At 36.3% G+C, this 25,091-nt stretch overlaps 2 protein-coding genes across 3 annotated transcripts in view; both read right to left on the reverse strand.

Annotated features, from left to right (window-relative positions):
* Positions 1 to 387: 387 nt before the first annotated feature.
* Positions 388 to 25,091, reverse strand: part of prrc1 (proline-rich coiled-coil 1) — a 54,163-nt gene continuing 29,459 nt past the window's right edge. Inside the window, exons 5-9 of the mRNA XM_051929644.1 lie at positions 16,953 to 17,055; positions 12,572 to 12,735; positions 8,541 to 8,644; positions 4,310 to 4,412; positions 388 to 2,316 (exon numbers count right to left, since the gene is read on the reverse strand). Coding sequence (XP_051785604.1) covers positions 2,107 to 2,316; positions 4,310 to 4,412; positions 8,541 to 8,644; positions 12,572 to 12,735; positions 16,953 to 17,055 — 684 coding nt within the window. The 3' untranslated portion in view covers positions 388 to 2,106. The remainder of the gene's footprint in view (positions 2,317 to 4,309; positions 4,413 to 8,540; positions 8,645 to 12,571; positions 12,736 to 16,952; positions 17,056 to 25,091) is intronic.
* Positions 7,692 to 25,091, reverse strand: part of c7h5orf63 (chromosome 7 C5orf63 homolog) — a 389,765-nt gene continuing 372,365 nt past the window's right edge. For both annotated transcript variants that reach the window (XM_028805231.2, XM_028805233.2), the window contains one exon: positions 7,692 to 7,780. The gene's annotated coding sequence lies outside the window, so the exon portion shown is untranslated. The remainder of the gene's footprint in view (positions 7,781 to 25,091) is intronic.

Below are 25,091 nucleotides of genomic sequence, written 5' to 3' on the forward strand. Positions count from 1 at the left end.
AATTATGATTCCTAACAGCAAACGACTTCTAGCTAACAACACACCCATAGAAAAACAAAAACGAGACTGCATGGATAAAAACAATGATCAAAGGCACCTACAACGCACTTCTGAAACACCAGAACCAAACAAGTCATGGCTCCAAAAAGAAACAGCTTTACTACAAATATATTTATTTCATTAAATGAAAACTTTCCCAGGACGCTCCCACCCTCCATGATCTTACATCCCTACAAAGATTGGAGGGAACAGAAGGTAATTGCCATTCTTGGATTTGCGATTCTTTAGAGAATCGGGGTTTACTGGTATATACATATGTTATGAGACATAAATTCACATACAGTGTTTTCATTGTTTCCTGAGTCAAACCAATCACTGTAACATTACTGAGAATTCCAAACAGATATCTCTTTATTTGTCAGCAGTTAGGAATGGTAAAAGAGTGTGCATTACAAAAGGCAATTTTACTACTCTTTAGTTAAATGTTTATTAATTCTACCTGTAGCTATAACTACAGAACTGGCATAACTCTGGTCATACTGCTAACTAATCAAGTTTTAGGTTCTTAAAATAAGTAATGTTAGATATGATTGTTCTTAAGTTTACAGAAAAATGCATAACACTCTTCTCAGTGCAAAGGAAATGAATCAACAACTTTGACGTATCACATCTGAATTGAAAAGCACAGATCCTTACAGGAAATAAGAAAAACAAAAAATATTTACAAAAAAAAAAAAAAACAGTCATGAGAAATGAACATTCATTTATTCACTTTCTCTAATAGAAGAAAAAAAAAACTGTCAGCTTTGAGGTCATTCTCTTAAATTAAGCATTATTTGCAACAGTCACTCAAAGCTGAACAGGATGTATTTTAGAAAATAAACAGAATGATGGGCAATGTGAATGCAAGCATTTGCATTTGATCAAATTACATTCAAAGCCTACTGAATTTAAGAGGATAGCATTAAAACTAAAATTCTACTCAGAATAAATCCAAAAAGGGCTATTAACATATTCTAATTTTAAAAATAATCACATAAATATATAATAAAACTACTGAGCATGTATAACGCCAGTTCTTTCAAAATATCTCATTCCTCTCCCTCTCCAGTTGATTGAAGATCCAAATATACCCAAAAGTTCCTTATCACGCTTAACTGATGCAACAGGAAAGTAAAAATTTTATCACAACTATGCCAAAAAAGCATCAATATCTTGTCTGTATTTTTCAATATTGTCTGCACACACACACACACACACACACAATGTTTTATATATACATATACACACAATTTTATATATATATATATATATATATATATATATATATATATACATACTGCGGTGGGTTGGCACCCTGCTCAGGATTGTTTCCTGCCTTGTGCCCTGTGTTGGCTGGGATTGGCTCCAGCAGACCCCCGTGACCCTGTGTTCGGATTCAGCGGGTTGGAAAATGGATGGATGGATGGATATATATATATATATATATATATATATATATATATACATACATACATACATACATACATATACACATACATATACACATATATACACACACACACAAACTAAATTACATGTCAACTTTATGAAGGATGTAGACTTCATGTTAGACACTTGCACTTTCTACTTTATGACCTAAAGATTGGTAATTTTTAACATTTAGCATGAAAGATCTATAGTGTTCTTTTTAGATATTTAACATATTTTTGTACTTTCTAATCAACATATACAATTTGTAGGTATCAAATAAAAATATTTCTATACTGTAAAAAATGGTTCCTGAATTTCAGTTCCCTTTATTTGGCAATACAAAAATCATGCCTGCATGCTGCTTCTCTTGAACTATTATCAAGAATGGAACAGACATTTTACCGTGCAAGTGATTGTCAATGTCTAAATCCTACCAAAAACAAAAAAAAAATCAAATGAAAGCAAGTTACGTTAAACATATAGTAAATTAGTATATTTGTAAAATATTTTGTTGCTTTTTTAAATACTTACACATCTTCCTGTGCAAGCATATGAGCTGTAGGTTTGAATGATGCTTAGAGTAAATGTCTGAAAAGTTGAAGTGATTTACAAAAAAGGTTTATCATAAACTATTTACACTGTTCTTGGAGGAAGGCGTAATTTGTACATTCCTGCTAAAGCTTTGGCAGCACTATGTATCATTTGTCTTCGGGACACACCAGTAAACATGATATGCCAGTCAGTCCTGCTGACATGAGGTATGTTTCTCTCTAGCACTTCACCAACTGTGACCATAAGTCCAGACCAACGTAAGTTGTAGTCTGGAGGCGTGAGGCTTTGTGCCTGTGAAGTACAAAAAGAAAAAAAATAAATAACCAAGAAATATTTATCAGTGCTACTGTACAAAAAAAAAAAAAAAAAACAATATACAGTACTCAAACACACCAGTTCAAAATCAGCTATGTATATAGCAAAAAGGCATGTTGTTGATCAACATTAAGTGAAACACAATGCATTTCCCCATACTCAAATGTTGCACAAAGAAATCAGACTACTATAGGCAACAGCAAAAAAAAAAAAAAAGTCCAAGAACTATTGCTATGCATAGCACAACCTGCATTTTCACATTTTCCATCTTTGAGTAATTTATGTAAATCTTAACCATTATCTGTCTGTTCTATTTAAAAAAAAACAAATGTATTTTACTGTTATTATTGTTTGTGAATGATGCTGTAAGAGTAGGGGTTCTTAGGTTTGGTCGTGTTATTTAGTTTTATGGTTTTCATTCTACTATATCAGATAATTCTTATATTGTAGGTTTTACCTATCCATTGATACTAAACACATGACATGTTGAACCAAGCAGAATAGTAATTCTCAGTCCTTCCTTTTATTCCTCTTCCATGAAAACTGTCTTCACAACATATAAAAGTGACACTTCCTTTAAACTTTGCTGATAAACAAGCACACTTCTTCTGAAAAACTAGATGTGGATCAAATTGCAGCCACTAAATACTACAACACATTCAACAAATCTGATCACATCCATGAGAGAAAAAAGTGCCAAAAGTTGAACTTTTAGCTTAAATGCTAAGCAGCTTTTATGACTCATATCTAACAATTAACATCATCCAGACAACACCATCTCCACTGTAAAATCTAATGGTGACAGCATTATGTTATGTGTATTGTTTTTAGGAGCAGGTAATGATTAATCTAAAGATAACAGCAACAATGAATGAGTGAAATCCTATACTTTTCTGCAAGAAAACTGAAGGGAAGACGTTTGTATTCCAATAGTACAATAACTAAAAGCACAAAGCTTAAAGTCAATATAACATTACAAGCCTTTTAGTCATGGGTTATGTCTGATCTCGTCCCCAGACCAAATGACTGGAAATTGCCAGCCATGTACACTTTATCTACCGAGTGCTGACTTTCAAACACAGTCATACTTGCCCTTTTATGTGACAGCAAATAATACGCTGCCAGAGAGAGATGGCACTGTACAAAGTGTTAACATTTTAACAGGCAAGGTGAGTTCAGCTGCAGACTCAGCTTTATTCCTTGCACTTCTGTTTCAGTATGTAAAACACAAGACATCAGAAAGATGAGCAAAGATGAACCTTTCTTCTGTTTGAAAGGTTCAAACTGTGTGTCCCGTATTCCACATCACTATAGACTACATACTGTACACATCCAGATGAACACTCTTTGGTTCTTAGCTCTCATCCACACAGAGCTCGCCCCTATGACTACAGACAAAATCAAACATTTTTGATTTTATCGACACAAGTTTAAGGCTAGTTGGTCTCAGTGATTGGGTATGTCACAGTAGATGATTGGCTTCATGTGAGCAACCCTGACAACTGCTTCAGACTTCTGATGATTATGCAAATGAAGGCTACAACTGGAAATTGCTGAGAAAAATCACTTAATGTGAAAAAGCCTTAACTATTATTAATTAAATGTTTATTATTTTCTTTCTTTGTGGGAGTGGCTTTTCTAGAGAGGAACTGGTGACTTGTGCATAATATTTCCCAATGCAATGCATCAAAACCTGCGAAGATGGTAGGTGCAAGTGTGTGGGAGAAAAATGAAAATGTAAAGTTTACTTTTGTTTTAAAAAAAAAAAAAAAAAAACTTTACAAGCAAAACTGGCATAATTAGGAAACGTGACAACTATGCCAAATTGAGGCATCACAGGTCACTTGGGGCAACTGTACTTTACTAGTGTATTACTTCACAAACCATCTATTCAAGGCTCTGTTCATGAAATGTCTGTTAATGGCAAGCACTCAACATTACTGGCACTCAAAAATGAAAATACTCTTACTTGTTGTACAAATTCTAAAGGCACAGGGGTAGCTTGTGTGAAGTTTTCAATATGAATGCCATATGCTGGGTCTTCAAGAATTAAACAGCCTATATCAAACCACCTGAAAAGAAAGGTACATTTAAGACATTTTAAAAAGGAAAAATAAAAACTCTGTATTCTTAAATTCAAAACACCAATATTCAAGCCAGTGTTCATTGATGGTTCAATTTTTTTTCCCTTCTCATGAACATTTTTTTTGTTGGACTAAAAACTTTCAAAATGTTATGTAAATTTATGACCGCATATGTACAGTATTAGGTATATGGTCACTATATCTTAGAAGAGCAATTTTTGTATGAAAAATTATTAAACCAGAACATGCTAATTAAATACAGTATGCCAGCTGTCTTCATCTGCTTTCATGTACAGTCAACCCTCGATATATGACCGGCCTGACATGCGAACAACTTGGTTTACGACCAAAATTTTTGTTTTGAATTACAACCAACGTCTTGAGTTACGACCCGAATGCAGTCACATGTATCTGCTTGGGCAATTGCAAACAAACAGCCGAGAGCATTTGTAAGCGTCAGTCGGAGCCCAGATACGTGTGTTTGTGGACGTCATTTCGGTCAGTGCAGTGATTTATATAATTTAGTTCGATAATTGCTATCAAAATGGCCCCAAAAAAGCTAGAAAAGAAGCTAAGGAAGGAAGAGAAGGTAACGAAGGTAACGAAAGCAATCACAATCGAAACGAAGAAGAAAATTGTGCGGAAATATGAGAGAGGCGTTGGTGTGACCAATCTCACCAATATGTACAGCATGTTGAAATCCACCATCTTGACAATTTTACAAAGAAAAGATTTGTATAATGAAGCTAGTGTTGCTAAAGGTGTTACTCAAATTAGTAAGTCAATATCAACAGTGTTAGACGAGGTAGAAAAGCTATTAGTGTGGATAACGAAAGGATGGACAGAGCTACAAACATTTGTAGAGAAGCCCCACCCAGACAGAGAAAAAAAGCTAATCGTTGTATTAACTTGCCTAATGACAATGTCATGTCATACCACGGAACTGTGTTGAAGAAAACACAGAAACAGCCAACCTTAGACCAGTTTTTATTTCCGAAAAGGTTGAGACCTAGTGAGCCAAAAGCAGGTCCTAGTGGGCTACAGCCTTTCCCAAGGAGAGAAAGGACACCAGAGAGCCAGAGTCCTGATGTTCTTATGGAAGGGGGCTCTCCTTCCAAACAATAACCACCTTCCATTTCATTCTCCTCCTCCTCCTCCCTTCCTGCAAGCCAAAGATATCAATTTCATACTGTACTCACCATTTAAGTTGACGTTTCTGGTAGGCTAGGCACTTTTTATAACTTTTTGGTTAGTACATTAGAAAAATTATTGGTGTTTTTGGTAAATTATGCACATTATACAACCCTTTTTTATTACGAAAAGGTTAAGTAAGTGTTGCTGTGGGAGGTTTGGAATGCATTATGGGTATTTTCATTATTTCTTATGGGAAAAATGGTCTTGACTTACAACCAACTTGAGTTACAACCAGCCCTCATGAATGAATTGAGTTCGTAAGTCAAGGGTCCACTGTACTGTATATTCATTTGGAGAATCATATTTTACATTGATAGCTGGGAAATAGGAATATCAGCATGCTTGAAATTAATGTTTTCCATTTTTACTTTTGCACCGTTTCATACATGCATGTTGGTAATTGTATGTTTTTGAAATATCCCAAATAAAGTCACATTCTACATATAAAAGAATTAACATAAAGGCAAAACAAAAAATTCTGCAATGTCTATATATCATTGGTACAGAAAACTATTTTAAGTGTCAGCAGAAAATCTCTCAGTATACTAATAGAATTCTACAAATACACTTATATTCCATTTACTGATTTATATAGGAGTGTTATGAGGTGCATAATTTTCCACACTTTAAATAGAATTATTCTTTTTTATTACCTTTAGAAAGCTATGCTTAACTCTTTTATATTGTTTGAGTCAAGTACTGTATATATATTTTCTAATTTAACTTGAATAAAACAAATTAAAAAGTACTGTCATAATATCATGTTTTAAATATTTAACACTATACAATAATGCAACTTTACCATAAAAAAATGAAATATGTCATCTATTAAAAGGGCAAATAAAAGCAGTGCCCAACACATTTCATTTAAAGAATCAGACTAAATCGATAGATGACTGAATAACTGATTTTTTTTAGGAGATGTGTGGCATTCATTTTAAATTCATCTTTTAATGCAAATCATATATTATCAGTGTCAAACATGCTGGGCTTGACACAAAATTCCATATACAGATATCAAACTTAAATACATATTACATTTCACAAAGCTTATATTAAATTTTAAAGAACTTATATGTAAATATGAAACCTCAGAGTTTTCAGCTTATATAACAAAGGGAGGAACTGAATGTCAAGCAATTTTAGCACCATACTGTTCAGCCCTTTATGTACTTATTTTTATTAAGAGACAGGTATGCTTCATGATTGGAATTTAGAATCTATGCATCTACATGTATTTGAAGTAAAAAAGTAAGAGGTTTCTTTGTTGACAGATATATAGTAGCTATTAATCATAACTAAGAAAAAAAACTACGTTGTATGTGATTACTTTCTCGGAAATTGTTCAATTTGAAGATATTTTATTAAAGATTTTGTGAAGGTTTTACAAACTCTCCAATTAATAGAAAATGATGGAATACAAACTGGCCATTCTAATCTCGCTGAAGCTGCACAGGAATGAGTATCAAATAATAGACCTGAAGCCTCTAAATGACAACAAAAGTATAGACAGATTTTGTAGCACTACCCAAATTATGTGAAAATGAGGGCCACACTGTAATTGAATGACTGAAGGAGAATATAAATGGCATGAGGAGACAGATTCATATTGGTATCACAAGAAGAGGCAAAAATATAAGAGCTAAAAAAGATCTTACAGTATATATGATGGGAGAAAAAAAAATGGACAAATAAGAAACATAGGAGAAATAAAAGCAGTTAAAGAAATTACATAACAGGAAACAATCTAGAAGAAAAAAATATTCAATTATAACAAACATAAAAAAAGAAAAATCAAACATGGTCAAATAAAAACAACTTGATGGAGGGGGGGGCGGCACGGTGTCGCAGTGGTAGCGCTGCTGTCTCGCAGTAAGGAGACCTGGGTTTGCTTCCTGGGTCCTCCCTGCGTGGAGTTTGCATGTTCTCCCCCTGTCTGCATGGGTTTCCTTCCACTGTCCAAAGACATGCAGGTTAGGTGCATTGGCGATCCTAAATTGTGCTTAGTGTGCGTGCGTGTGTGTGTCTGTGTGCCCAGCGATGGGCTGGCGCCCTGCCCGGGGATTTGTTCCTGCCTTGCGCCCTGTGCTGGCTGGGATTGGCTCCAGCAGACCCCCGTGACCCTGTGTTAGGATATAGCGGGTTGGAAAATGACTGACTGACTGACTTGATGGAGGAGAAAAGAACAAACAAAAAAATAAACTTCATTCTATTTATGGACAAGGAGAATCTTTTCACAATGACATGAGAAACAAAGAAAGTACAGATGAAGGCAAAGAACAGTTGCTAAGATTTAAGTAAATGCAGCACTAAGCAGAAATGAATATGAGAACAAAGCATATGAGTGAATGGAAATTATGACTTTGGAGAAATGTTACCATAAATTTGTGAAAGACTGAAAAAACTTGTGGGGGAGGTGTAATGTGTTATTATTAGGTTTATTATTGAGGTTCCTTGCTGGACAATGGGGGATAAGCTCACGTCATGACCTAGGAGAAAGGTTCCCCAGCTTTCACCTTCAAACCATCTAGTGTCATCTCTTAAGCTAGTTAAAACTACTAAGTACATAAAATTCCCATGTTAGTAAAGATAGCGTATTAGAGAAAAAAGTACCTTATTACATTATCTTTCTATGCATTTATATTTGTGACCTAGAAAACAGGGCTAGCATACAGCATGTGGATGTTCAAAGCTGTTGTACTGTTGTTTTTGTCATTATAACAAAAAGTACACAATTTTGGCCATAATATACAATGCTTTTCACTGCACACTAACAATCTGCATGTATGCCTTGTGGAAAAAGGACCCACATCTGTTCTTCCTTTTTTTTTTCTGGGTAAATGCAGAGATTGTCTTTGGAACATCCTAAATACTAATACTAAAGAATTACAATCATGAATTTAATAAAAATAAAACACTTACTTATCTGGAAACAGTTCCACAATAAAATTTTCTACAGAAATTGCCACTTGCTTTTCATGAAGAACACCAGACCGTCTAAGAATATCTATTCTCTCTTGTGCACCCTGTCAAAAATATCAAATATATATACTTTTTTAATATAAAATATACAATAAAGAGAAATCAAAATTAATGTGTAAAGAGAAAGTAATGGGTTAAACATGTAAAAAGGGAAGGCTTCTGGTCTAATAAGGAGCACATTAAGGTACATTACACAAGATGGTCGGCGGGGTGCTTGTTGGGTCTTTTGGGGGGCTGGAAATATTCCAGAGAGCAGATTAGTAATACACAGACCAAAAGGATAATTAAGAATAAGAGACATGCAGATTAGGTAAACTGGCATTGCTAAATTGACCATAGGGAGTGAGTATCTGTGGGTGCTGGCGCTGCGATGGACTAACAACCTTGTCTAAGTGTACTTCCTGCATTGCACCCGATGATTGCTCCAAGAGGTTACAGCTGTCAATGACCCTGCCCAGGATAAGTGGGTTTGAAAGACGGATGGATGAAAGGAGAGATGTTATTAAGCTGAAAATCAGGTTGGCACTGATAATATTAACTGAGTTTTTCACATTTGGGGAAGGGTTTATTGCTAAATTATACATGACATTGAGGATAATGTTTAAATTTTATTCTGCAGTACCAGGTCAGGATGTAGATTTGTGTTTCTTAAAGCAACTTGGACTAGTTAAATGTCTGTTAATGTTTTTACTGTAATATGAGGTTACAAATAATTGCACTGAATAAATGTGAATAAATGTACAAATTCTGTATTTATTGGTTTCACAATATCCATTTAAAGTAATATAATGAAATATAACATACTTCAATAAACTCCTTACAATGACATATTGCTTAAATACCCTTTAAGAGTCACATTTAAATCTCTCCCCCACCAAGAAAAAAAAATTATGCATAAATTTGCCTTTAACAGAACCTCAGAGAATTCTGATGAAAATAATAGGTGGGGGTTGAATTTTGGTTTTGTTAAGTATGACTTGATTGTATGGATTGTTATTTGTTTTAATTAAAATCAACAAAATAAATTAAAAAATAAAAGCAAGTCTTTGATATAAATTATAAATTTAACAGTTACTGTTTACCTTTGACAAATTCAGTATCAAGATGTGAAATTATGGAAGGCATTACTTAATTTGTACTTTAGCCAGACTTTTCAGCACTTGGCTGAAAAGAAAAACAAAAATAATTTGTGAATTTAAAACAGAGATTTATAGTTTCCTCATATTATTTTTAAATTTGTTTTTCTCTGTATATCTCCTATATCCAGAAGCCATGTTGTAAGAGGTATTATAATAGATTCCTGAATATATTTCTCCTTATCTAGTAGTATATGAGACTGCAAAAACACTCACTTATGTTACAATATTCTAGTATTTTCTTGTTTCTTTGATAAGCTAATATCTTGTTTGTAAAGTGCAGATGTCTTCTGTAAGAAGGTTATATCTGAATGATTATTTATGTTTTCTCTTAATTAAAAAAATGGTTCTGCTTACCAGTGCTTCCCAAACTCGGTCCTGGGGACCCACTGTGGCTGCAGGTTTTTGTTGCAACCAGCTTCGGTTTTTAATTGGACTCATGGGCTAATTAAGTGTACGGTTATTTCCCAATTTCTGTGTTTTGGGAACAATATAGAAATTAGAAAACTAAGTTTAGTTAAATACAGTGGAACCTCGAGATACGATCACCTCTGTATACGAGAAATTCAAAATACGAGGAAAGTATGAGCGAAAATTTCTGATCTAAATGCGAGCATTGGCTCGCGTAACGAGCCACGAGCCAGGCTGTGGGTATAGCTCTCAGCTTAGCGAGGGGGCGTGGTAGCAGTTGCGAGCCGCGATCTGCGGTGTCTGCGTTTCTCACTTAAGTGCACAGGTGGGAAACTGCCCACATCCATGATTGTTCCTGTGGCTGATGGGCTGCAGCTGCCATGTCCTCCCCGCATATATAGAGAAGCGCGAGCCGGTTAAGGGGGAGTAGAAGTAAAAGAAGAGAGAGAGAGAGAGAGAGAGAGGGCAGGCAGGCAGGCAGGAGAGCAGGCTCGCGTGTAGCTGAACAGTGAGCTGAACAGGCGAGCCAAACAGCTGAAGCAGGACGGTGTAGAGAAGGTCAGCTGCATTAAGAGTGTCTCGCCTGTTGCAGAGCCCGCAGGTGAGACGCTAACAGAGAAGAAGCACCGGGGATTGTCGTCTGTTTTTTAAAGACTGCATCCTTTTGACGTTTTAACCTCGTGTTAAAGGATTGTTATTCTTGTGTATTTTAAACCTCCACTTCACAACTGTTTTAAGGATTATTTATTTAAACATTTATTGAATGCTCTACTGCACTTTGGACACCTGTTTTGATTCTTTTAATAATCAGTTATATTATTTACCAGTGTTATTTATTAAAGGTAGACTACAGTATATATAATTTATCAGTGTTATTTGTTAGGAAAATTGATTTTTATGTTAATATATTTGGGGTGCGGAACGGATTAACTGGATTTCCATTATTTTCAATGGGGAAGTTTGTTCTAGATACGAGAAATTCGCTATACAAGCTCAGTGCTGGAACGAATTAAACTCGTATCTAGAGGTTCCACTGTATATGTGTGTGTGTGTGTGTGTGTGTGTGTGTGTGTGTGTGTGTGTGTGTGTGTGTGTGTGTGTGTACCAAGCAGTTATATGTGAATAATGTACAGTATTTTATCTTTCTTTTTGATAATTTTTTCTTCTTGATTTTTATTCGACTTTTCCAGGTGATCTAATTGTTTAATTAATCCATTATTTACTAATTAATGAGTCTGACGCTAAAGTAGTTGCAGCCTTTGATTATTCAGTGTTGTTTGCCAAGGTGTCTGCTCTGCTCATTTTTAATTGACATTAATAAGATACAACGAATGGGAAAAATTGCACAGAGAAAGGTCAAAATATAATGAAATCAATGAAAGAGAGTTAAGCATTTAAATCTACAGCAAAAGCAGAAGTATTTCTAAATGAATTATAAATGTAAAAATCATGCTGCTGTGCTTTTCTGAATGTAGAATAAGAGAAAAAAATACCAGCTAATTAAATGAGATCAGTATTGTCAGGTGTTGTCACTGATTATGAATCTGGTTGGAACAAAAACCTGCAGCCACAGTGGGTCCCCAGGACTAAGTTTGGGAAGCATTGGCTTAGACAATATAAAGAAGTACTGTTTTAAGTGATTCACACAGTGTCACATATTAGGCTCAGGTCAATATTTGGATGTGCTTTTATTATTATGGAATAGCAACAAGAAAATTGTTATTAATCTGTTAGAAAAAAAGTTTTCATCTTCATATTTCCTTTCTTTTATTAAACTAGGGGGCTTTGCCCCCTGCTTGTTTTGCTCGCCAACACCAACCCCTCCAACCCCCCCGACCTGTGCTACACGCCAGCCACTTCACGTCTCTTTGATTTCACTTTCACCAAACAACAAACAACAAATCTTAATTCTCGCTGATACACCTCTTTATTAGGAAAAAACACTACTTTTCCCTGATGGCAGCACGAATTAGACGATCTACAAGTCTCTGACTTAAGTTTAAATCCAAACAATATATTCTATCTCTTTTGGATGTTCCGTTATTTCAGCAAGTAATAATTTGTTTGTTTGTGCTAATGCGATTTTTACTATCATTTTTTTGAGACTTTCGAATTTTAGTACTTTCATTATCTCTAACCTGCTCTGCATGTGCATTGTGACAACTTTTTGAATTCTTTATGACGTTCTACTTTTTCATCTACGCTGTCTTTTATTTCCGGCCCCCTTGGTTAAATCTCTTGGTGCAAAGTCTCGTCTCATGAGACGTGAAAGTATCTCTCTGAAAAAGTCACGTCTCGTTCCAGGCTAAACAGTCTCGTCTCATCTCATCCCAGGATTTTTTTATTATAATAGAGAAACAGTTATGCTAAAATTTAAATTCACAAATTAAAGCAATTATAGGAACAAATCTGAAGATCACTTACTTTAAGTCCTGCTGCATAACCCACAGGCTGAGGAGCAATGTTTGACTGACCAGACTCCCCAGTTACCACAGCCAAACCAAACACTTCTTGGAAAGCATCTCGAACTGCAGCAACCTTAACTTCCTTATCTGAAGTAATAATGATGTCCATGTCACCAGTAGACTCTGAAATATTTATATTTGTGAACAACATTAAATCAAAAGCTGAAAAGCAAACAAATTCTGATTAGCATTTTTCCACAATGACTTAAAGTCAAGAACTACAAACCTAAAGAGCACCCTGCTCATACGAGGTGCATCAACAGAAATTTTAATCATGTAAATGCAGTTTAACCAATGTTAGCAACAATGCAGACAATAAACAGAACAATGAAGTTCGACATTAATATTCTGCCACTTTAATTACTACAGGTTTCTTTACTTCATCAAAACTAATCAAAAAAGAAAGTGCATTTATAGTCTAAAAAAGTTTCTTTGTATTCCTACCGATAACCTGATATTTTAGAATCATACTTGTAGGCTCCACACTGCAGTTATACTAAAGTTTTCATTTCCTGGCACAACACGCAGTTAAAAGAATTGTTTTCTTGCAGACTTGTGCCACAATAGCCAGGTTTCCATCCAAGGAGTTTTTGCGAAAAAATATTTAGTGCTTCAAATTTTTTTACCGATATAGCTGATGGAAATGCTAATTATCGATAAAATGTTGTACATGTCGACATAATATTTTTCCGTTTAACTTTAGCGCATAAATTCCATATCGATACTTCAGATGTCGCAAAAACTACATTGGAAACACTTTTTGTCGGAAAAAAGGGCTTTAACGCAAATAAATGTGTCACATTTTCATCACGTGCAATCAAAACGAGAATGGCGGAGTGGTTCGCATGGTCTGATGAAGAGAGTTTTTTTTTGATTAAACGTCGTTATTTTGTATTAATTCAAATTTCAGCTTTAATTAAAAACCTTAAGGGAAGCAGGTTACAGTATTAATTCAGTTGTTATCGCACTGAGAAGGGATGTTGAAAGGTAGGCTCACCTGTACAGATCCGATGCTGCAAACACAGCTGCATCATGGGCACTCCCAGGAGTGCCAACGCAAATGTCTCGTATCATGCACCTGTCATCAACAAGGGCCTGGAGAACAATAGATGGCCACCCTTTGCGATTAATGTAATCGCGGTAGCCTTCCATCGGGGGAAGAATAGGCACATGCGTGCCATCCAGCGCACCGTAAATCTGTGGCACAAGATGTACCAAGGAATTGCGGTATGCAATTTCATTGGTCTCCGCTACAGTCAGAAGTCTGATATAACGGCGCATTCATTTTTCTTTAATAGCGGTGCACACAGCATATACACATCGATGGACGGTAGTTTTACTAACCCCGAAAGTTTCTCCAACTACTCTATACTCAGCGCAGGTTGCCAGCTTGTAAAGGGCGATGGCAATCCGCTTTTGGGTTGGAACCGATGGTCGGTGGCAACCTGTGATGGGCGCTACATCAGGACTGATGAATCCACACAACATCTCAAACGTCGGCCGTGTCATTCTAAAATGTTGCAGCCAGAGATTTTCTGTGAAGTGTCTCTCCACCACCTCCTCCCTGAAGGTCTTATTCCGTCGTCTCTCCCATACCCGTGGGTTTCGTCGCACTGGGGTACTTTCTTCGAGCTCTAGGGCTATCAGACAAGCAACTGCTTCATTCTGCTGTCATCTTCAGATATTATGTAAAATTCCAATTATTTGTGAAACTGAAATAACAGTAAGCTGGCAAATTCCAAAAAACTGTCTGAATAATCTCTCCATTTCTTTGTTTCTTTGTTTAGTGGAGGGGGTGTAACGTGGAAAACAAAAGGTAGATAATTTGCGACATGCACAAAATTATGTATGGAAACGGCTCAAGGGCAGATTTTTTTCGCGATACAACAAAATTTATGCGACAGTTCGTTTTGGGGGGGATGACGTCATCACGCACACCATTTTATCGATAAAAAGCCAGTTGGATGGAAACAGGCTGGAGACAGCAAATTTCGCACATTTTTTTTTACGTATATTCTGTTTGTCGATAGCAAAACGTCGCAAAAAACTGGATGGAAACTTAGCTAATGACGCAGAAATTACCTAAATTAGCCTCAGGCAGCAGAAGGTATGAAGAAAAAAAACACTACTTTATTTGTATATTTCAGCTATTTATCCGTTTGTGAGGTTGATCTCAGCTTCTCTTTCCTGTTAAAGTAACCTGTCTATAATACTCTCTTGTGACTTTCAGTGTTCAGTTTTTCCTAGTCTTTACATCGGTTCTGCAGTTGTGGCTTAGTCATATGAACATCAACTGCTCCACTCTAATCTTATTCCTTCTTTAACAGTTATCCTGTTTAGACTACTATAACACGACTTCATAGAAGTGATTATTAATATTATATAAATCTAGAGTGCAGACAAAGTGTTATTTTATTATAATTACTAAAGAAATGCATTATCTTTTTCGCTCAGTGCTCATGTAATGGAGTCTAAACTATGCAAACCTATTTTCTAATTTCTGTTAAAAATGTTTTCTTTACTCAATGATAAAAAATTCAATTTTGAAGTTTGAGATATCAATAGCACCCTAAAATGTAATGCATAAATTTGCATGGTCAACAATCAAATCAAGCCCAAAGATAATAGTGAAAGAAAAAAAAAATCTGGTAGAATCAATATTTCTCTTTCCTTTTGTATGGTCTCTTTCACAAATATCATGACACACCCTGTTTCATACTTATCTGAATGTCTGGATTTTAGTCTGAATTTCTAGGAGCACTGTAACTACTGTGTAATTATTATGGCTTACAGTTTAACTTAAGTAATACTCACTGATCAGGTAATACATGTGAAATTGCATTTCACTGAATCAAAGATGTTTCAGAATTAGTCAATATTAGGACATTGCCAACAAGCTGGTTGTTGGGGTAAATGTACAAACTGTCTAATGTAATATAATTCAGTTATATTTGTTGGAACAGCTTAAATAATGAGGTAATGTTTCAGTGAAGCATGCAGATACTATCAGTAGCGTTGAGGGAAATACGTTATGTAGTCAGATTACTTTTAAAACAAGTAACATAAAGTAATACTTATTTTAATGAAAAAATAAAAACACAGATGTGCTAATGGGCTACCTTTTTAAAAAATAAATGAATAAAAAGAATTTTCCATGCCTTCAAACCTTTGTTGTATTTTCTTGAAATAAGGTGGGGGCAAAGGGTGCATGACACCCAGACCCCAAAAACAACGTTTAAAAAAAACGAATGTACTTTTTTCAATATATCAGACATTTTAATAAATACTAATATTTTGGCTGTGCATTTTATCAAAGTGGCAGTTTGATAACTGTAAAAATGGTGTGCAGACATGGGTAGAGTTTGGAGGGTGGCCAGAGTGTTGCCATCCCACCAACTGATGCATTAGTCAGGGGTTTCCAGACACTTGTCCACAAGAAATGGATGAATCTACTACTTTATTATGTTCCTTATGTTGTCGAAGTCAAATTTAAATTATTTGCAGGTATAGTGTATTTTAAACTGTTCAGAAATTGTAATAAGGTATGCTGCTTTAAACAGTCTTCAAAAAGGCACAATCAGTACACCTGACTTATTTCATATTATAGCACTGGGCTGTTGTAGTACTCACCAACCCTAAGTGCCAATGGATTAATTGCTCTTTTACATCCCACTTTTAGGTAGCTTGTTCACTACCATTTATGCCTCTACAGCTGGCACTGAAGCGGCTTATTTGCCTGATGGAATGGTAGATCATACTATGGGTGACTCATCCCTCTCCATTGTAAAAAAAAAAAAAAAAACTTAACTATGACAATTTTTTTCTTGCACACAGCAAAATATTGGCAACCACCCAGCTCTGGGCTTAGGATTTAATAGCAAACTCTGGCAAGTGAAATTTGCACTTTTTCATAAAAAAGAAGAAAAAGTAATATTATAAAATATAATGCGTTACAAACAGTATAACTATATAATTCATTTGGTTACTTTTCTTGTGAGTAACAAGTAATGCAACTAAATTACTTTTAAAAGGTAACATTCTCCAAAATTGACTATCAGCTATAATATAATTACGTAATGAACTACCAAAAGGTTACAATCAGACTTACCAAAATGTAACTCATGCGTGCTCTAGGCGTTTTAGTCTATATTTTAGTATTATATTTTTAGTTTCTAGTAAAATAGTAATTAATTCTAAAAGAGTAATATAGTAGATACTCTTAACATCTTATGCATAGTTTGATTTAAATGAACCACTAGTACAGCCAGTTCATGGTAAGTACAAAAAAAAAAAAAAAAAAGTATATATTTTAAGAAGGCAGTAAATTATACTCCACTTACTGATGTAAGGAGCCATTCCAGGGTCTAGTGTTGTAATCATCGACTCCACTGAATGTTTTGTTTTATCAAGGACAGATTTCACCACTGGGTTTCCAGCTACACCCTGGATTCATATAAAACAGCTTGCATTATTATATATTGACATAAAACCCTTATGCACTACACAGTTCCTAAAAATGTCAATATCCACTGGGGATGTACCGATTATGGACCAGCCATTAACTTGATTGAAATGAAAGCACATTTTGCACAAGTATATTAATTTCTGTAGAATACAAATGTTCAACTTAGAAGTGCTTATTTCTTCTGGCTTTCTAGCATAACTCCATGCTAGAAAAAATTAGTTGTCAGTTATAATCATCAACATTAAAAGAAATAAACATTTGAAATACATCAGTCTGTGTGTAATGAATGAATCTGATTTACAAGTTTCACTTTTTGAATGGAATTACTGAAATAAATCAACTTTGTCATGATATTCTAATTTTATGACCAGCACCTGTATAAGAAGACAAACACCTGCATGGAATGCAAGCTAGATATACTGCAAGTCAGTGAGAAGAACTGTCAAACCAGTTATGTGACTTTTCTGACTGCATTTCTGTAAGTCACTAATGGACTTGTGTGTTTTCAAACTCTCTTTAAGTATGGAAATATAAAACAGTATTGAACAACAGAAATATTGACCATACTTTCAAAGATATGCTTTGGCCTATTAACCTGTAAATAAACAGTTAATTTATTTATTGAAATCTGATATGAATATTCCCTTTCATTGATTCATATTTTTTTTCTGTTGTTCTTCAGGTTATTCCAATAATATTTTTTGGTAGACTCGTAGAAACTCATGCAATAATTAAGGATGTGAATAAAATCATTTAAAAGTTTAGATGATTTGACAATGAAAACCATTTAGGAAATGTATTAAAAAAAAAAAAAAAACTAACCCCCAGTCCACCTGCATTTTACAGAGAAAATAAGATCTATATTACTAAACGAAAGTTGTATATATGCACGGACGCAGGACGCCAGACGCATCGAAGTGCACTGCGACTCAGCGCACCAGAGTCAACCCCAGCGGCTTCCCAGACTCAGTAGGTAGCGCCCAAACAACACAACACAACCTGTAAACTAAACTTCAGGTCACAATAAAACTGCCGCCCGAACGCGCACACCACCGCATATAAAACCTTCATTTAGTAATGTTTACGAAGGTTGTATATATGCACGGATGCCAGACGCAACCCGTGCCAAAAGCGCACTCGCACAGCGCCCAACAATCAAACCCAGCGGCTTCCCAAAGTCAGTAAGTGGCGCCCAAACAACACAACCTGTAAACTAAACTTGACATAAAGCGTGCACGCCAACAAGTTGCCATGGTGACATATTTAAACATAGACAGAATAACTAGACGCCTCATGACTAGCAGAATCGTACGTCAACGTCGCTGCCATATTGCGAGTGGCACTGCTGTGGACTGAAGTAATGAATAATGTGCTGCTTGGGATTGTACAAACCGCTGTTCGCTCCAAACCAGATCCTGGGGGATTACATTTCATAGGTAAGGCTGAACAATTGTTTTGGTTATATTTGGCCATTAGAAAATCCTGTTTTATAATCTTTACTTTAGCTAAGCCAGGCTAAGCTAGCAAAGCTATGCATTTATGTGCTCAAGTGAGCCCCCAAACAACGTTTTGGCTAAACGTATTTAGTCACTATGTAGATTGCTGTTAGCTGTTAACATTTCTCAAATTTGATGATGTTTTTTCTCAAGGAGCACATTGAGGAAACACAGTTTGAAATTGACAACCATCATTTTATGCTCATGTCTTTAGTTGTGTCTGTCTTCCACAAACTAAGGCTGCACCATATTGCCAGACTGAATACTCTCAAATTACAAGATCTGAGTGAGCGAGTGGAGTCTAAGTCTGGAGGAGATCAGTGAGGTTGTGGAGAGCTTTAAATGTTAAGAGCGGTATTTAGTATTGTATTCTGCAGTTAACAGGGAGCCAGTGAAGTTGAGAGAGAATAGGTGTAATATGTTCAGTGGATTTACAACAGGATATTATCCTGGCAGCAGAATTTTGAAGAAGTTCTAAGCGATGGATAAGTTTTTGTGGGATGCCAGATAGAATAGCATTACAGTAATCTATACGTGACGTGACTCGGGCATTAAACAATACTTCAGTACTGTGTTGCGAAACAACAGGACAAAGTCTGGAAATGTTTCGAAGATAGAAGAAGGCAGTCCCTGAAATGTTACTTATATGGGAGGAATGGTTAATAATAATAATAAAAATTATAATTATTATTATTTAATAATTGCCATTATTAGTGTATAAATGGATATAAATAATTGCATTTAAATGATTTGCCAAAATCTGTTGTATGTAAACGATACTGTTTTAAACATTAATTGTTTTTTCATCAGAAAACCCGGTTTCCACGTCTACCTGTATTAATTTAAATGGCATTTTTGCCACTCGCAATAAGGCTGACGTATCGTGTCTACTGGGAAACACAGTGAATGCGGGGTCTATCTATATATGTATATGTATTTAAACTTGAGGTAGTGGTGACTACTGACAGCGCCAGCAGTCAGCTACTCCACAGTGCCTGCGGTCAGGGGTTCAATTATGATTCCTAACAGAAAACGAGTTCTAGCTAACAACACACCCATAGAAAAACAAAAACGAGACTGCATGGATAAAAACAATGAACGAAGACGCCTACAACACGCTTCTGAAACACCAGAACCAAACGAGTCATAGCTCCAAAAAGAAACAGCTTTACTACAAATATATTTATTTCATTAAATGAAAACTTTCCCAGGATGCTCCCACCCTCCATGATCTTACATCCCTACAAAGATTGGAGGCAACAGAAAGTAATTGCCATTCTTGGATTTGCGATTCTTTAGAGAATCGGGGGTTTACTGGTTACAGTATAGAATCAACATGCAAACTGACAAGGAATGTATGACGATATAGTAAGATTTGCACAGTTGAAACAAATAATTCTACCTCCAACAGACCGAGGTAAAAAATGGTTATAGAACTCTTCATTCCTCTTCTGGGTCAATAGGGCAGAACAGTCAGTTGGGGAAGGGGGGAATCAGTGATATCTGGACAAGTCAAACTTCGTAGCATTCTGAGAGCTCACTACAATTAAGGCACAAGGTAAGGCAAGACACTAGATGTTGCAGAAGGAGGTGTGTGCAAGTGTGAAGCAGGTGTGATACAGATCTCTGGGTCAGAGCTTTGAAGAGCTGAGCCATGTTGTATCAGGTTCCTGATCCAGTTGGTCAACTATGTATTCCCCAGTCCATCCAACGACCCTCTGTGCCTAAGAGGATTCCTGGAGCACATCCTCAGATTCTGTCTGAAGGAGAGAGCTAATATTGTTGGCGGCACGACTAGCTGCTGAAAGTAATAGAAGAAAACAGCAACAGGATCACACACAGTAAACTGCACTACTCAGCACAGCAAGTTACTGCCTTTCTCAAGGCAGGGGGAAGGCACCACTGTGGTCAAGAGTGCCAAATGTGCTTTTTATCACCACATGAGACTGGCAGCTGAAAGATCACCTAGAGAAGAAACTCAACATCCAAGACTCCCTGGTAAGACTGGATGGAGGTTGCATATAAGAGAAATAGGGCCAGATATGGTAGGTGTACCAAAAGCAAGGATGGTTCCCAGTGTTTGCCAACAGAGGCTTTGCAATTGTTCTACAGAGCCTTTAAGCTCTTTGGCATAACAGAACAGCTGAGCAGGAAAGCCATCAGGACTAGCACAGTGGATTAAGAGAGAACCTCTACACGGCTGTGTATCAAGAGCTGGGGAGTTCTATGCAATACATATGGGGCTATTTCAAAATTAGGGGCCTGATCAGCTCCAACTGGGTCACCAAGGCGAAGATGTATGACTGTCAAAAGACCCGGAACACCCTATAACCCCAGGTAAGTCAATGATGATGCGAGAAACTGCATCATAAGATGTGTGAAGTAACTATGGCACATAACCAGAGACAGCAAGATCACACAAACAGTACTAAATATCAAGAACATGTTGTTCTTCATTAACTGCACATCATAATAAAAAGAAAAGCAATTTTGAGTTCATATTTTCATGGTGTTTCCCACAGACTTATATTTCTCATGCTAGAAGCTTATTTCACTAGTTTTTAACAAAGTGAAATATTACAATTCGATTTGTTTTGATTAAAACTTTTTCTGTTAAAACAACTTCCACTCTGCACAGAAAATGTATAATGTTTACTGCTATTTTTGCTTTAATATAGTATTACAAGTAGGGAATCCATTCCCGGGCTGGATTCCCGGACATTTTTCATTCCCGGGAAAACGGGAACGGCAACGGCCAAGCTCGCATATATAGCGTGTAAAAGTGTAAAAATCGATCAAGAAATAACAGAGTTATAGTTGAAAATAATGAAGTGGCACGGTTTTTTTGGCTCACGGTGTAGTGTGTTACTGATTAATTCAGTCAACAACAGACCAGCAGCAGTCAGTCTCCCGGCTGACTGAGCACAGTGGACTGGGAGGAGTCTGCACTCTGCAGCTCACGAATGCCAGGACGGGGCAGAGTTCATTGACGTCTGTGCTGTTGACAGCTTTGAACAGGAACTTGAAATTGCAATGCGTCAGTCTGTTGCATCCGCATTATCCCTGCTAAGAAACTTGCCATCACAGAATGATGACAAGAAACTGGATGCACTAGTAAAACTGAAATGCCGGTGTTTCAGAGCAACGGCAAGCGCAGGCGTTGTTTAGAACAAGTGTATCAGTATCTGATGACTGTGCCGCCTACTTCAGTGGATGTAGAGCGTGCTTTCTCAGCGGCTGGCGCACTCTGCACGACGGTGCGCTCTCGCCTGGATGACCGCACGCTCAACACATTGAGTTTTCTACGCTCTTATTACCGCAACTAACTACATACATGTACTTATATGACAGCATGAACTGCTTGTAGTTAAGGTTAGTCTTTTATTGGTGTCAACATATTGCAATAGTTTTATTAAAAATAAATGTTGCTTGTTCTAAAACCGTTCACATGCGATGCCCATGCACTGTGTCATTCCCGGGAATGACATGTGGGATTCCCGAATTCCCGGCAATGGATAAACCTGTCCAGGAATGGATTCCCTAATTACAAGTATCTTGTACTTTAAAATCCCACTGTTTATTAAAGTTATCAATTAATCTAGTCTGCATGCCCTGGCAGACGATGTACAAAAACCTCATTACCCACAGGGAAACTCATGCAGACAAACGGCATGCAAAAGATTTGACTCCAGTGTGCTTGGTCAATGAGGTAGCAGCACTATGTACCACTTTGCCTCCCAACTGCTCTAATGATGTCATGTGTTACTAATAGCCTACTTTGTTACTAAAATAAACTAGCAAACATTAAATTTGTAGTACTAACTGGATTTTTGAAGACAATGGGTTGTCAGTCACTAAAACAACTAAAATAATACAAGAATGGGAACAACCAAAATGTAGTGTGCAGTTGCATGTTGATGGATGACATTATTTCTACTGAAAAAAAAACAGTAGCAAAGACTAATCACTAAGGTGAGTTATATCTTTAAAACAACATGCAGCCATTTTGAAATAATCTACTGGGACTTCAGAGAACATTTTTCATTTAGTGATACATCAGCTAAACTTTTCTGAATGTACAATAAATGCAGGTATAAACCTCAAAACAGCCAATGTCAGATTCTGTATATGACAAAATAACTTGTTGAAAAACCTAATTTGAAAAGTTTTGTTATAAGTGCATTATTAATAACTTAATAAGAATAATCTAAATAATCCTAATGCTTAAAGATCCGTGTAACACTGATAGAATTATTATTATTTCGCTTTTTGTACTGCTTAAGTATTTTTTTAGTTGCTGAAAAGAAAATGTCAATTATCTATGGTGAACATATGTCATTCTTTCTAAAACCCTAACTAAAATTTCTTCACTTAAGTCTTTAGAAGCCTGTTGTTTGTTATTAAATGGGGTGGGGGTTTGATTTTAATAATGTGATAAATTATTTGAAGAATGTCTTAAACATTAACAAATACCAATTCACTGATATGAAACACAAAAAAAATTGCATCACTGATCTTATTAAAGTGGAGTCTGTCTCATTTCTGTTGTTGAAAGCCTTAATTTCTTTTTTAAATATTATTGCTCATATTGTTATTGAGTATCAGCCTATACTGTTAATGACAGTACAGACACCAAAATATGGTATTAGTCCACTCCCAGTCAACATTTAAAGCTCCTAAAACAGTCTATTTAACCAAAAATGGACTACATTTCCAACAAATGGAGCATGCATTCCCTTCAAAAAAATGTGTTACCACTACAGTGTTTAATTATGGTGCTTGAAGACTGAAAGTTTCTGGGCCTTTTATTAAACTTTCTCTGAACACTGCTTTAGACTGCTAGTAACATGCAATTGCCACCATGCACTGCTTTCAAACTAGCACTTCAACCAAAACAATGCTATCTACCCAGGTCAGCGAAGAATAAAAGTAGACCTTTCTTTTTATCCTCCCTGGCCATTTGACCTTATCATTGGACTTGTCTTTAGAGTTTTAAAAGCAGTTCTGTGTGTAAGGACTATACTTCTCTATTAACTACAGATCTATCTTACATATCTGTGTATTATGTATTTCTTGTATGTTATTTACTTATCATTATTCTTATGTAATTTTGTTTGGTTTTTGTTTGCTTGTAACTATGTCTTTGACATCTTGTAAAGCATTTTGAGCTACATTCAGTGTATGAAAATGTACTATAGTAATAAATATTGCTGTTGTTGTGGAGCTAATCTGCTAATGTGAAATGGGTTATAGAGGAGTACAACCCAGCAATGAATTTGCTTCTTTCTATTGTTATTCCTACATTATTAAACACTGCTAAACATAATTATTAAAACCTAGTAACTGATGTGGTTGTAACTCAGCAGATCCCATGTAAATTATTTCATTCCGTGTGCAGACTTAAAAAATGGGTCCCTTACTTAACAAAAAGGACCTACACATAATTCAGATTAAAAATGAGTTTAGTAGCATTATTCACCAGAACCCCAACCAAAAATAAAATGAGGGGAGACCATGCTAAACACAGCATTGCCACTTTATAAAAAATAAATTAAAAAGAAATTACCAACAATATAAGAATATTAAAAAAAAAGACACATATTGAGCACAAGGGTGAAGCCCAAGTTTCTATTACTTTTCTTCTGATTAACATAACAGGAGATTTTAAAACATTTCACTTTGTGCACCATCTAGTGGGCATTTTAATGTTTTTTGAAACATAATATTGTGATGTTTAAATGAAAAAAAAAAAAGGGCTGTTGAGCTAATACAGCTAATCAATCGTCACCCTGTTCTACTTCAGATTCCAAAAACAGTATTACATTTTGGTAGTCCAATAATAATTTACGCAGCTAGGCCACAGGTTTCAAATACTGCATCTTACTTATAGTACTGGAAAGCTTCTTGTGTGAAAAAAGGTTTTCGATTTTTTAGCAATAACTTCCTTTAACGGCTTCTACTTGTGCCTCTACTGAAATCCATCCATCCATTTTCCAACCCGCTGAATCCGAACACAGGGTCACGGGGGTCTGCTGGAGCCAATCCCAGCCAACACAGGGCACAAGGCAGGGAACCAATCCCGGGCAGGGTGCCAACCTACTGCAGGACACACACAAACACACCCACACACCAAGCACACACTAGGGCCAATTTAGAATCGCCAATCCACCTAACCTGCATGTCTTTGGACTGTGGGAAGAAACCGGAGCGCCCGGAGGAAACCCACGCAGACACGGGGAGAACATTGAAACTCCACGCTGGGAGGACCCGGGAAGCGAACCCAGGTCCCCAGATCACCCAACTGCGAGGCAGCAGCGCTACCCACTGCGCCACCGTACCGCCTGCCTCTACTGAAATACTCATTTTAAATTACCCTAAGTTCTTGTCAATAAGCCGCGGCTTATCTAAGGAAAAAAGTTGTGAAAATGAAAAAATAGAATATCGGCTTATACATAAGTCCGGCTTATACATCCATCGCGGGGGTTGCGTTCCAGAGCCACCCGCGAAATAAGAATATC

This window comes from Erpetoichthys calabaricus, chromosome 7 (genome assembly GCF_900747795.2).
Source record: "Erpetoichthys calabaricus chromosome 7, fErpCal1.3, whole genome shotgun sequence".
NCBI lineage: Eukaryota > Metazoa > Chordata > Cladistia > Polypteriformes > Polypteridae > Erpetoichthys > Erpetoichthys calabaricus.